The sequence below is a fragment of the Myxocyprinus asiaticus genome, chromosome 37, assembly GCF_019703515.2.
Source record: "Myxocyprinus asiaticus isolate MX2 ecotype Aquarium Trade chromosome 37, UBuf_Myxa_2, whole genome shotgun sequence".
In the NCBI taxonomy this organism is placed as follows: domain Eukaryota; kingdom Metazoa; phylum Chordata; class Actinopteri; order Cypriniformes; family Catostomidae; genus Myxocyprinus; species Myxocyprinus asiaticus.
Genome location: NC_059380.1, coordinates 29613711 through 29626834, shown reverse-complemented (window position 1 = coordinate 29626834; position 13124 = coordinate 29613711). Strand labels below are relative to the sequence as shown.

General features: G+C 41.1%; 1 protein-coding gene across 5 annotated transcripts in view; it reads left to right on the top strand.

Moving 5' to 3' along the window:
* The window catches only part of LOC127428334 (heterogeneous nuclear ribonucleoprotein A1-like), a 50550-nt gene that overhangs the window by 23644 nt on the left and 13782 nt on the right, over window positions 1-13124 (top strand). For all 5 annotated transcript variants that reach the window (XM_051676660.1, XM_051676661.1, XM_051676658.1 and 2 more), the window contains exons 5-8: window positions 1619-1711; window positions 1887-1937; window positions 8219-8287; window positions 8383-8532. In XM_051676660.1, coding sequence (XP_051532620.1) covers window positions 1619-1711; window positions 1887-1937; window positions 8219-8287; window positions 8383-8532 — 363 coding nt within the window. The remainder of the gene's footprint in view (window positions 1-1618; window positions 1712-1886; window positions 1938-8218; window positions 8288-8382; window positions 8533-13124) is intronic.

The following is a 13124-nucleotide window of genomic DNA, read 5'->3' as shown; positions in this document are numbered from 1 at the left end:
TGATTATTTTGATAATCGACTAATGATTATTAGAATGATTATTCAACTATTCGGGCAATTATTGCAACAATTAATCATTAGCTCTTAACCGACTATTCAGATTATGCCTGGACATAAAAGGTTGTATTAAATGTGCTTACTAACAATAAAAAGGACAAAATCATCTTTTAAAAATACTTCTAAATGACATCCACTGAATTACAAGGAAAAACTTTAATTCATTAAATTCACTGCAAAAAAAATACTATTGTAATCAAGAGTTTTTGTCTTGTTTTCCATTTAAATGATCTAAAAATCCTTAAAACAAGATACATTTACTTGAGAAGCAACATATATGATATATAGACTTGCTTTAAGATAATGCATCTTGAATGTGTATTTTGGATATAAGTGTGTTTTTTTCACTTGTTCATACTTCTGCCAGTGCAGTAAAGAAAAAATACTTATATACAAGATATATTCTCTAAAAGCAAGTCTAAATATCTTATGTTGCTTCTCAGGTAAATGTATCTTTTTATAAGAAGGCTATTTTTAGATATTTTAAACTATTTAAATATTAAATATTGTATTCAACATTCTCCAATAACATTTTTTTCTTCTGCAGTATAGCTCCTAAAGTAAATGTACATTGTTTTAAAGGAGTTTTAGATATTATTTTTGGAAAACAAGCCAAAAAAGTCTAATTAAAAATGTATTTTCTTGCTATGTATAATGGGCTAAGACTACCCTCTCTCACCTTTGTTCACTTTGATCCATCTTTAACTCACAAAAAACAAACTCTCTCTTAATAGAGCTGCGTTTTGCCAATTTTCTTCACAATAAGATACACATCGTGACACAGTATTTTATGATTCAATACGTCGCAAGCCATCACGTTATAATCTAGCTGCAGCAAATGCGCATGAGGGACGATTGTCCCCATGCCAGAGTGTGCATCAGCTGGGTGCAGTTTTAATCTCTCTCCCTTCACGCGACTCATAGAAGCGGCGCTGACTGCACAGAGAAATTTCATTTTTGAAGTTTATGACCCACTTCCTTATTTAAACTTTAATAAAGGATGCATTAAAGATTAACTCCAGGTTGTTTTAGACACTCTGACACGCAAGTTTTCCTTAAGCGGAATGCCAGATCCGGCTCTGCTTGATTTCACAATGACGGTGCTTCTGTGTTTGTTTTTGTATTTTTGTATTATAATTCCCTCATACTTTGCGATCTGTCACCTTTTTGACTGTTTAGAAAGTTTGGAGTGTGTCTGGACTGTGAGCTCTTTTCCTCTGCTCAATCAGACGTGAGCTGCAGTGCTGCTCATGCGTCATCATTAGTTTCATATGATCTTATATTACGTTAAATGAGATCAAACGACTAGTCGACAATGGAAATTTGTCTGCGATTTTTATTTTTTTTTTTTAATTTTTTTTTTTATTGTCGACATTGTTGTTAACGTCGACTACTTGTTTCAGTCCTAATGTACCCACAATTCTGCAGCGCCACTGCTGAAAGCATGTATGGGAAACACGGGGTTGTTAGTTTGTACACCAATAGCTACAGCAGTTGCTTACATAATTTTGTGTTTTGTTTTTGTTTAAATTAAATTATTTTTTTTACCTTTATCCCACAGTTCAGAAGTACCACACAGTGAATGGACATAACTGTGAAGTCAGGAAAGCTCTCTCCAGAGAGGAAATGAACAGGGTTTCAATTAATCCACGAGGTGAGAATTAAGTACTACAAATTGAATATTGTTTTGCTTTGTTGATGTTCATTTATTGCATGTTGGATATAAAACAAACCATTTGAAATGGAGCTGTCCTGATGTGTTGTGCATTACTGTAATTATCAGTTTTTATATGGTAAACTATTTAAACTATTCTGAAAACCCTTCTTAGGTGGCCGAGGAGGTGGTGGCGGTAACTTTAGCAGAGGAGGCGGCTATGGAGGTACAGTTTTGAGTATGGCTATATATACTTATTAGGAATGCATGAACATTTTGGGCTCAAAGTTATTTTTAAAAATGACATTTCGTGGTCGAAAGAGGAAGTAGAATCTGCAGTAGAAACTGCACATAGTCTGCATGCATTTAATATTTTTTCTGCATATTTTTAAAAACAACAATGAATCGTTACAACATGATCTAATTAGATTGAATTGTGACCAAATTCAAGATTTCACAATGCATTGGAATTGTTTGGTAAGAATCGGAGTGAAATCGTTGTCAGCGCAAATATTTACTCCACTACTAGAGACACATCTGTAGTGTGTAAGTTTGCACCAGCTCTGTAATAACTCTACACAACAGTGCTTTCATGTTGACTGAAGAAAGTAACCTTAATTTACTGTTGCGTCACACAAAGACTGTTTAGCCGTAAATGGAGCACAAGAATTAAAATGAATGAAAGAAATTGGAACACTAAATATGGCAGATGAAGAACAGGAAGTCCTGCCTTGCAGGTGAAGAGCCAGTCACCTTTTACATACAGACATCGCCTGTCAGTCATCTCGAGAATACACATCTGCTTCACCAGCCTGAGAAATAGCTTTTTTTGTGTGTATGATCGGAGTTAAAGAAGCACAATGTATGATAACATTGCTGTCAGATTTTACTGCTGATTTGAAATATCATCTTTGATCTTAATTTTGACCAGCTGTTTTGAAGATTTTGGTCTTTCACCATTTAAAGAGATAGTTCACCCAAAAATTAAAATTCTCATCATTTACTCACCCTCATGTCATCCCAGATGTATGAGACTTTCTTCTGCTGAACAAAAAGATTTTTTGAAGAATATTTCTGCTCTGTAGGTCCATACAATGCAAGTGAATGGGTACCAAAAAGCCCCAAAAACTGCTAAAGGCAGCATAAAAGTAATCCATAAGACTACAGTGGTTAAATTCATATCTTCAGAAGTGATATAAGTGTGGGTGAGAAACAGATCAACTTTTTTTTTTTTTTTTTACAATAAATCTCCACTTTCACATTGTGTTTTTTGGGAAGGGGGAGAAAATTTATAATATATATAATATATAATACAATATATATAATATATTGATCTGTTTCTCGCACACACCTATCATATTGCTTCTGAAGAGAGATTGAACCACTGGAGCCTTGTGGATTAATTTTATGCTGCCTTTGTACTATCTGGAGCTTCAAAATTTTGGTAACCATTCACTTGCATTGTATGGACCTACAGAGCTGAAATATTCTTTTAAAAATTTTTGTTTGTGTTCAGAAGAAAATCATACACACCTGGGATGGCATGAGGATGAGAAAATTAGAGCATTTTCATTTTGGGTGAAATATTCCTTTAATTCAAAGAAGCTCTACATTCATGCTGCTTATATTCTTACAAAATGGCTGCCCGGGAGCATTCCCAAGATGGTGCTGAGTGGACTCACTTGCCTTGAAAGGGACTTTGGTCCCACCCACCTATGATGTGGACCAATGGCAGTATGGTGTTTAGTAGCCACTACAAAGTTCACAAAGTTCTTTTGTAGTTGTCACAAATTGGTCTAAATGATTCATTGGAGAATCAGTCTGAATCAAAGATTTCTAAAAAATCTGTCTAGTAATCACAAACCCCAGGAAAGGTAATTGAAAAGTCATGGAAATTCATTGGTCATAAAAAGGGAACCCTGGTTGTTGCTTGGTAACCTTCCAGGAGCATCCAGTCAAGCAACTTAATAAATACAAATATCATGCTTTTATGATATTCCTTTAATCAGCTGATCTGCACGCACTTAACATCTGCCTGTCAGCCAATTCGTTACAAAACGTAATATTCACAAGTAAAGATTTTACCTTTTGTAGGATGTGTAAATTAAGGTACAGTACACAGACATTTTCAATAAATGTGGTAATACATTTTCAACACACGTAATGAAGAAAGTCTATATTGTTAACACGATCTTTTTCATGAATAACATTAACAAGCATAACATACAGATCAATTAGAACTTAATATGCATTCAAATTATGAATGTCAAGAAAGTTTAATATATTAATTTATATTTTAATCCTCTAATCTATCAAGCATTATATAAAAATAAGTAAAGAATAAAATGTCAAATATATATTTTTTTCTGATGCTTATAACGGTAATCAGTCAAGGATAAACATGAATTATCTACCAACTGTAAGGTTAACTAAAAAAAAATCTTGAATAAGGTGTGTAAAATTACTAAACCAAGTAATTTACATTTTAATAGTGCTTTTCACAATACACATCGTTTCAAAGCAGTTTACACAAAATCATGTTGTATTACAAGCCATTTATTAAAGGTGCACTCAGTAGTTTTTTGAAGTATGTTGAAGTGGCTTATTTTGGCTTACACTGACAGTAGTTTTCAGTTACCAATGCCATTGTAGAAATTCACTATGCACAGTAAAGCAGGATTAATTTAATCCATTAATGTAAGTGTCCAATAACAGGGCATTCACTGTGATTGAAGGTTGATTTATGCTTCGGCGTCGAACCTGTGGAGTAGGCTCGGTGTAGTGGCCAACACGTTGATTTACATTTATAGTTCTGTGTTGGTGTCTGCGTCCTGTGAGTACACAGTCAAAATGCTAACTATGTTTCATAGATAAACAAAAGCAATGCAAGCCATATAATTCCTGTATTCAAACGTATTTCTTAAATTGTTGCATCAAAAACAAGTTCAAAGTATGCGATCGTGTTGAAATGTAGACATTATTATACATGTTGCCTGCATTGCTGGGAGAAAATAAATGAGGAAATTAATGTAAGCTTGCTCTTGTCGCTTAAAAATCATTAAAGCTCATTTTTTTAACTACTCCACAGATTTAATATTAGCAAACTATAGTTTTGGCAAATCTACTTTGCGCATGAGTCATTTTCCCAACAATTGTTTACATACAGATTGTTTCACTTTTAATTGACTATATCACAAATCCAATGGGTCAGAATTTACATACACTAAGTTAACTGTGCCTTTTAAGCAGCTTGGAAAATTCTGCATTCTGTCTCCTAGAGATGAACGTAGTTTGGTGCAAAAAGTGCAAATCAGTCCCAGAACAACAGCAAAGGAACTTCACAAAATAGATGGCAGCATGAGGAAGGAAAATTATGTAGATATATTGAAGCAACACCTCAAGATATCAGCCGGGAAGTTAAAGCTTGGTCGCAAATGGGTCTTCCAAATGGACAACGACCCCAAGCATACCTCCAGAGTTGTGGCAAAATGGCTTAAGGACAACAAAGTCAAGGTATTGGAGTGGCCATCACAAAGCCCTGACCTCAATCCGATAGCAATTTTGTGGGCAGAACTGAAAAAGTGTGTGCGAGCAAGGAGGCCTAAAAACCTGACTCGGTTACACCAGTTCTGTCTGGAGGAATGGGCCAAAATTCCAGAAACTTATTGTGAGAAACTTGTGGAAGGCTACCCAAAATGTTTGACCCAAGTTAAACAATTTAAAGGCAATGCTGCCAAATACTAACAAAGTGTATGTAAACTTCTGACCCACTGGGAATGTGATGAAATAAAAGCTGAAATAAATCATTCTCTCTACTATTATTCTGACATTTCACATTCTTAAAATAAAGTAGTGATTCTAACTGACCTAAGACAGAGAGTGTTTTCTACTAATAAATGACAGGAATTGTGAAAAACTAAGTTTAAATGTATTTGGCTAAGGTGCATGTAAACTTTCTGACTTCAACTGTATTTTAGCCTGTTTTCTAAGGTAAAGGATTGACACATTTAGGACTGACGCATTTCTATTTCATCTAAAAAAGAAAAAAAAAGTGTATTTTGCATTTGCCCTTATGATAATTTACATTTATTCATAGTTTTAACAATGGTGTTTGTAGACCATGGTAAGCACATGGAAGCATGGATCTTCACAACCATGGTTAGATGTAACATGAGTTTTATAAAGTAAACTATGGCATTTTTGTAATTATAAACAGGAGGCCTACCCTAAACACATTTAAAAACAATAAATACAAAATATAAAAATTTTAAGTTGTAACAATTTATTATATTCTCTCACTCCCATAATGTAGACAAATTTAATAGAGCTGAAGTAGTGATATGATAATATTGGTTATGAATCTGTTTCTGCCTAAAGTACAGTTAGTGTTACTATAGTAAATTCAAGGGTGGTGATGTAGAATTCTGTGCCAAATTCAGATGGTTTCCGAATCTCGTACCGTGCCGTAATGGTAAACGGTGCGCGTTTAAGAGTTTGAGACTGGTCTGCGAATAAAAATGCCCCTGCTCTGCTCTGTTCATTGAGCTGTACCCAACTACAGAGCCATATATTAGTGGAGGTTGTGACTCTGCCTATCTATTTGATGCTTCTAAACCAGACACTTCAGATGCGTCACTAGACTTCAGAATCAGTTGAACTGTGGTACAAAAGCGCACCAACCCGTATAATGGAGAACTGGTATATTCAAAGTCTAGATAAACGTTTTTATGCAGAGAGGAACTTGATGACCGATTTGATTAATATGACTGATAAACGCCCCCCATTTGTAACCTATTGCCCCCCTCTCTACTAATTTGCTCTCAGTGCCCCCTGTCATCATTTGAACGCCTCCGTTGAGAATCCCTGACGTTGAAGAATAAATCGGCTATGAAGAGATAGTTCACCCAAAAATGAAATTTCTCATTGTTTTCTCACCCTCATGACATCCCAGATGTGTTTGACTTTCTTTCTTCAGCAGAACAAAAACAAAGATTTTTAGAAGAATATTTCAGCTTTGTAGGTCCTCACAATGCAAGTGAATGGTGATCAGACCTTTGTAGCTCCAAAAATCACAAAGGAAACAGAAGTAATCTATACGACTTGTTAAATCTATATCTTCAGAAGTGATATAATAGGTGTGGGTGAGAAATAGATCAAAATGTAAGTCCTTTTACTTTTAAATCTCCATGTCTATGGATTAATTTTATGTTTCCTTTATGTGATTTTTGGAGCTAAAAAGGTCTGATCACCATTCACTTGCATTGTATTGACCTACAGTGCTGAGATATTTTTCTAAAAATCTTTGTTTTGCTGAAAGTCCTTCACATCTGGGATGGCATGAGGGTGAGTAAATGATGAGAGAATTGGCTGCCTCCATCAGGCGCCACTGTCCCATGTAGAATAAAAGAGCTTTTATAAGTTTACTGTTATGACTGATGAGATTAAATGGAAGATTAATGATTTATTGTATTTCAAATCCATCCCAAATTGACCTGGGGTGGGGGGTGTACATAGCTGCAACGGCCCCCATTGTTTGGCCACCAACGGCTTTAGTTATAAGTAATTTATTTTATGTATTCAGTGAAGAATGAAGTGATGCAAGCACTGATTATTGAAGGAAGTGATGCAAGCACTGATTAGTGAATTGTTACTCGCTGTTCGATTGGATTGCAATTGACAGCAGTTTATTCCCTGCGGCATCCATCCTAAGACCAAGGTTATGCAGGCAGAGGTAAGTGAGGTGTGCCTTGCAGTACGGCTGGAAGTACCTAGACCAAGGTGCAGGTAGTCAGGCAGTGGCCAGAGAAGTGCATTAGAAAAAGTGTCTAATGTCCTTTTGTCATGTATCAAAATATCTATTATGAATTCTTAATGCATGTTTGTGCATATGTTCTTTTGTGATACATTAGTTACACTAAACAGTCATTGAAAAAACTCTGTACCTCAAAATGTTTGACTGCCCCTAAAATGTAGTGCTCATAAACGGGATATTTTCCCCCATTGCACAAAAAAAAGTATGATCATCCACCACTAAATGCAGTTGTCAAATATTCCCACCTTCTTTAGAGCCGCACTCTAAATCAGGGGAATCAAGCACTGTTTGAACTTTTCATCTGAAAACTGAAACTAAATACGCATAGGGCGTTTTTATGAGTAGGTGTATTTTTGAAACATTTTATTATACTATAATATATTATTGTTTAAGATGTGCTATATAAGCCAAAAGTCAGTTTTTACATCTAAAGAGTTGTGAAATACTTAACAAAAATATCAAATATTTTAAAACTTGTTGGAGCCTACTTGTTAGTAACAGTACTTGAAGATTGTGTAATCACAAAAATTTAATTTAGAATTATATTCCAAAGTCTAATTTAAAATAACTGTTTTTGTTGAAGTATGTCCAGAATTTTCAGTTTCAGACAAGAATCACTAATACATAATTTTCTGTTGCTGTGGTGGTCCGCAGTGTATTGTTTCTTGTTTTTAATCGATGTTTTCCCTCTTAAGGTGGATATGGAGGAGGAGGAAGAGGAGGTTATGGTGGCGGTGATGGATTTAATGGTTATGGAGGAAATGGTATAGATGGTTTAATTCTTCAATACATATTTAGTTTAATGCGAACCATGTATAATTAAACAGATTACAAATGAAGATACACTGTTATTTCCTAGGTGGTGGCGGCTATGGTGGAGGCGGTCCTGGCTATGGTGGTAACCGTGGTTACGGAGGCAGTGGCGGTGGTTATGGCAACCAGGGTGGAGGCTACAGTGGCGGTGGATTTGATAACTACAACAGTGGAGGTGGAGGCAACTTTGGAGGAGGTCAGGGATTTGTGGAGCATATTTTTTTTTTTTTGCAGAAGCTATTTACACTAAGTGCAAATAACCGTAGATGCTATTTACACCAAGGGTAAATAACAAAATGCATTGTCTTTGTACTAAGTGGCAGATACTATTTGCACCCCTATTTAAATACTAACACACAGTATAGGGGCTTCACAGCAGCGTGTTTGTTTATTTAAAGTCCCACCAACACCTCCCCCTAAACCTAACCTTCCCTTACAAAAATTAAACAGGATTTTACTACAGTAACCATGGTATTTTGTAGTGAAATCAAAATTAAACTAGATTGAAAAGTTTGTGGACAAACTTTAGGTTGGCTTGAAAAAGCCTAGTCTGAAGAAAGATAGATCATTTGGTTGCTAGGCAGTTACCAGGGTGATACCCAAAAGGCTTCTTGCTATCCTGAGTGAAATAAGTCAACCCGGAAGTCTCTACGATGTTCTGGTGCAGAGATATGTGATTTGTTACTTGGTTGCTAGGGTAACCCCATGTGGTTGCTAGGCAGTTACCAGAGTGATACTTAATGAGGCTCCTTGCTATCCTGAGTGAAATTAGTCAACCTGGAAGTCTATGACATTCTGATCCTGAGATACCCAATGGAAGTCAATGGTGTTTGGTTGCTAGGGTGCTCTAAATTGTTGCTAGGGCATGGCTAAGTAGTTTCCATGATGATAATTGAAGACTGATTGCTCACCCAATTCACCTTTGTCAAGCCAACATAATAAACTTACGTAGTAGATCAGTATGTTGGCTTTTTCAAGCCAACATAATAAATATAGCTGCAAGCAGCAATTGTTGGGGTTCAAGCCTTTTAAGAACTTTCAAAGTATGTAAAAAAGGTATGTATTTGTATATGTACTTTGTAAGTTGCTGAATTTGCAAACTGGTGTTAAATATGACTCTGATGTCTTGTGTTCAACGATCCTGAAACAGGATAATTGTTATGGTGGTCATTTTTTTTTTTATTTTTATTTATTTATTTTTTTTTAAAAACCGTTATAAAGCCACAAAGCACCCAATCTCCGCAAGCACCACTAATAATAATAATAATAAGTATGTGAGATTACAATAGTGATGCTTTGCAAGCACCACTTTCTCAAGCCAACATAATATTAAGTTTAAATAGTATATCAGAATGTTGGCTTTCCCAAGCCAACCTGACAAGGTTGCTATAATAACACCATATTACTGTAGTAACACCATGGTTTATTACATCAAATTATGGTTTCCACCAAAAAGATTAATTTTAGACTAATTTAAGTTAGTCTTCTGAGACTTTAGCAAAAGGAGTAATACAATGTACACATGACCGATGCTGAGCTGCAGGAGAAAGCCCTTACCCCTCTCTCCCCGGACGAGGAAGGAAACATGTGATCTTACTCGGTTCAAACCCTTCTCTCAACTCTCCGACCTTCACCATGACCAAAAAAAAATTAATGAAATCTTGTAGTTGTATGTGCGCTATCTGGGTTGGCACTAAAATTTAGTGCATAAGGTCGGTTCCCTATCTGTCACTCACTCGACATTGTGTCGATGTAGTGACACTAGGGGTCAGTCTTGGGAGCCCGAGACACCTCTGATCTTTGAAAAAAGGCCAATGAAATTTGCATGCCACTCCCCCGGACATACAGGTATAAAAGGAGCTGGTATGCAACCACTCATTCAGATTTTCTCTTCGGAGCCGAACGGTCATGCTCATTGAGCTGAATATCACTGTTCACTCACCTCTGCTGGATCTGATGGCACATTTCAGCAGCTTCTGCCTCCTCTGCACTGGTGCACTGCAGAGAACGCCCCTGGGCGCTTTGGCAGAAAAACTAGAGTATATTTTCTGAGAGCATTTTTCCCCTCTAAAAGAGTATATATTTCTCTAAAAGAGTGCACACACGGAACGTCTTTTTAAAGACGCATCTTTTTAAAGATGCCTTTCCGATTGTGTGTTACTCCTGGTTGCGGTCGTTATCTCTCAAATTCGGATGGTCATAATCGCTGTCTTTCGTGTCTGGGCGCGACCCACACGGAAGCAGCATTTGTGAATGGTTCATGTTCTCACTGCGAGAACATGACCATGGCAACGTTGCGGTCAGCAAGCCACCCCAGCGATCCCCGCCTCTGTCCTTCTACCTATGGGTATGAGGCCAGTGCGGCTAGCACTGGGGGCGATTTGGGGACCCCAATGGGATAGTCTCTGCTGGGTATCCCCCCGCGGACCTCCCATTCCCCAGCACGCTCGTCTGCCCCAATCGGGCTTCTGGATGAGTTCGCCGGCTCGTCTCACGGCGAGTCTGGCTTCTTGTTCGGAGCTCGCGAAGATGATGAGCTCTCGAGCACAGCATCGGAGAGCGGGCTTGTCCAGTCGGACGCAGAAGCCTCAGCTGGGCTTCCCCCTTCGGGGGCAATCGCCCAGTCACAGGCCGATGCCAAAATGACGGACATGCTTTCCTGGGCGGCCACGAGCGTCGGGTTAGAGTGGAACCCTCCGCTCTCTCCTGAAACCTCGCGGCTTGATGATTGGTTTCTGGGCTCGTGGTGCCGCTCAAAGCAGCCGCGCCCCGCTCCAGTGCCATTCTTCCCGGAAGTGCATGAGGAGCTGACGAAGTCGTGGAAGGCACCTTTCACTGCCCGGCCCTGACTCTGCAGTTCCCCCGCTCTCACTACCCTCGATGGCGGGACGGCCAAGGGCTATACGGCGATTCCCCCGGTGGATAAGGCGCTCACGGTGCACTTATGCCCGCAGAGCGCCACCACCTGGCGTGGACGCCCAAAGCTCCCATCCAAGCCCTGTGGGCACACGTCGTCCCTGATGGCTAAAGCCTACAGTGCTGCTGGACAAGCCGCCTCTGCCCTGCACGCAATGGCTCTCCTACAGGTCCACCAAGCCAAGGCGCTGAAAGAACTGCACGAGGGTAGTTCAGCCTCATTTGATGCAGGAACTGCACTCGGCGACCGACCTCGCCCTCTGGGCGGCGAAGGTCACAGCACGGTCTCTCGGGCGGACGATGGCCACACTAGTGGTCCAGGAGCACCACCTTTGGCTCAACCTGGGCGAGATGGGCGAGGCCGACAAGACACAGTTCCTTGCTGCCCCCATTTCCCAGGCGGGCCTAGTCGGTGACACCGTCGAGGACTTTGCCCAGCAGTTCTTGATGGTGAAGCAGCAGACGGAGGCAATCCGGCACATCCTGCCCCGGCGCAGCTCAAGATCCCACACCCCGTCTGCTCGTCGCCAAAGGCGTCACCCTGCGGTGACTGCACCGGCTCCGCCGCAGCCAGCCCCTTCGGCCCGGCCCCGGCGTGGAGCCCACCGCAGGAAGCCGACGCCACCCGTCTCACAGTTGGCGCCGAAGAACCCACGGAGGTCCTCGAAGCGCCCCTGAGATGGGCAACCCAGGGACGAGGGAACCCACTCACGTGGAGCTGGTAGGAAGACCACTCCATCCCCCGGTGGAGGGTCGGGTGGAAAATCTTTTGTTGCCTTTTTGGTTGATTTCGCTGCACACCCAAGTGGCTGCGGTACCCAACAGTTCAGCAAAAGAGCGGCTTCTTTCCTCCCTGGGTCACATACCTGGTGCGTACGGTCATCACCACAACTACCGTCCACGGGCTTTTTCTTGCAGGATTGGTGCTCCAACGGTGGCCTTTCCGCCCCTGAGCGCCCAGCTGTGGCACACAGCCGCCACCGATGTGGCAGCCTCCACGGGTTACGAGGACAGGCCTCTTCCTCCCCCGTCCCAGGCTGTTCCGGGGGTGGTCACAAGGAGCCAGGTAAGTGCTTCGATATCCCTAGATTCAGCACGGCCATGAAGTGCTGTGGCACCTCGCGTTCCGCCCCGCGCCTTACGAACGAGCGCACCCAGTCGGTGCTGGCCTGTTTGAAGGCGTTCAAACAGGGAACAGCGGTTCCACTGAAACTTTTTCTGAGGTTCCTGGGGCATATGGCATCCTCGGCGGTGGCCACCCCACTCGGGTTGATGCATATGAGGCTGCTTCAGCACTGGCTCCAGACTCGAGTCCCAAGACGGGCATGGCGCCACGGGACACACCACGTGGCCATTACGTCGGTCTGTCACCGTCTTTTCAGCCCTTGGACCGACCTCTCATTTCTACGAGCAGGTGTTCCTCTAGAACTGGTCTCCAGGCGCGTCGTGGTCACGACAGATGCCTCCAAAACGGGCTGGGGCGCTGTTTGCAACGGGCACGCAGCATCTGGACGGGCCCGCGACTGCATTGGCACATCAACTGCCTCGAGTTATTGGCAATTCTGCTCGCCCTGTGGAGGTTCCGGCCGTTGATCCAGGGCAAGCACGTGTTAGTTCGGATGGACAGCACGGCAACGGTAGCATATGTCAACCGCCGAGGCGGTCTGCGCTCTCACTGTATGTCACAACACGCCTGCCGTCTCCTCCGGAGTCAGCAGCACTTCAAGTCGCTGCGAGCCACTCACATCCCAGGCAACCTCAACACTATAGCGGACATGGTGTCACGGCAGGTTTCCCTCAGGGGAGAGTGGAGACTCCACCCTCAGGTGGTCCAGCTGATTTGGAGTTGATTCGGACGGGCACAGGTGGACC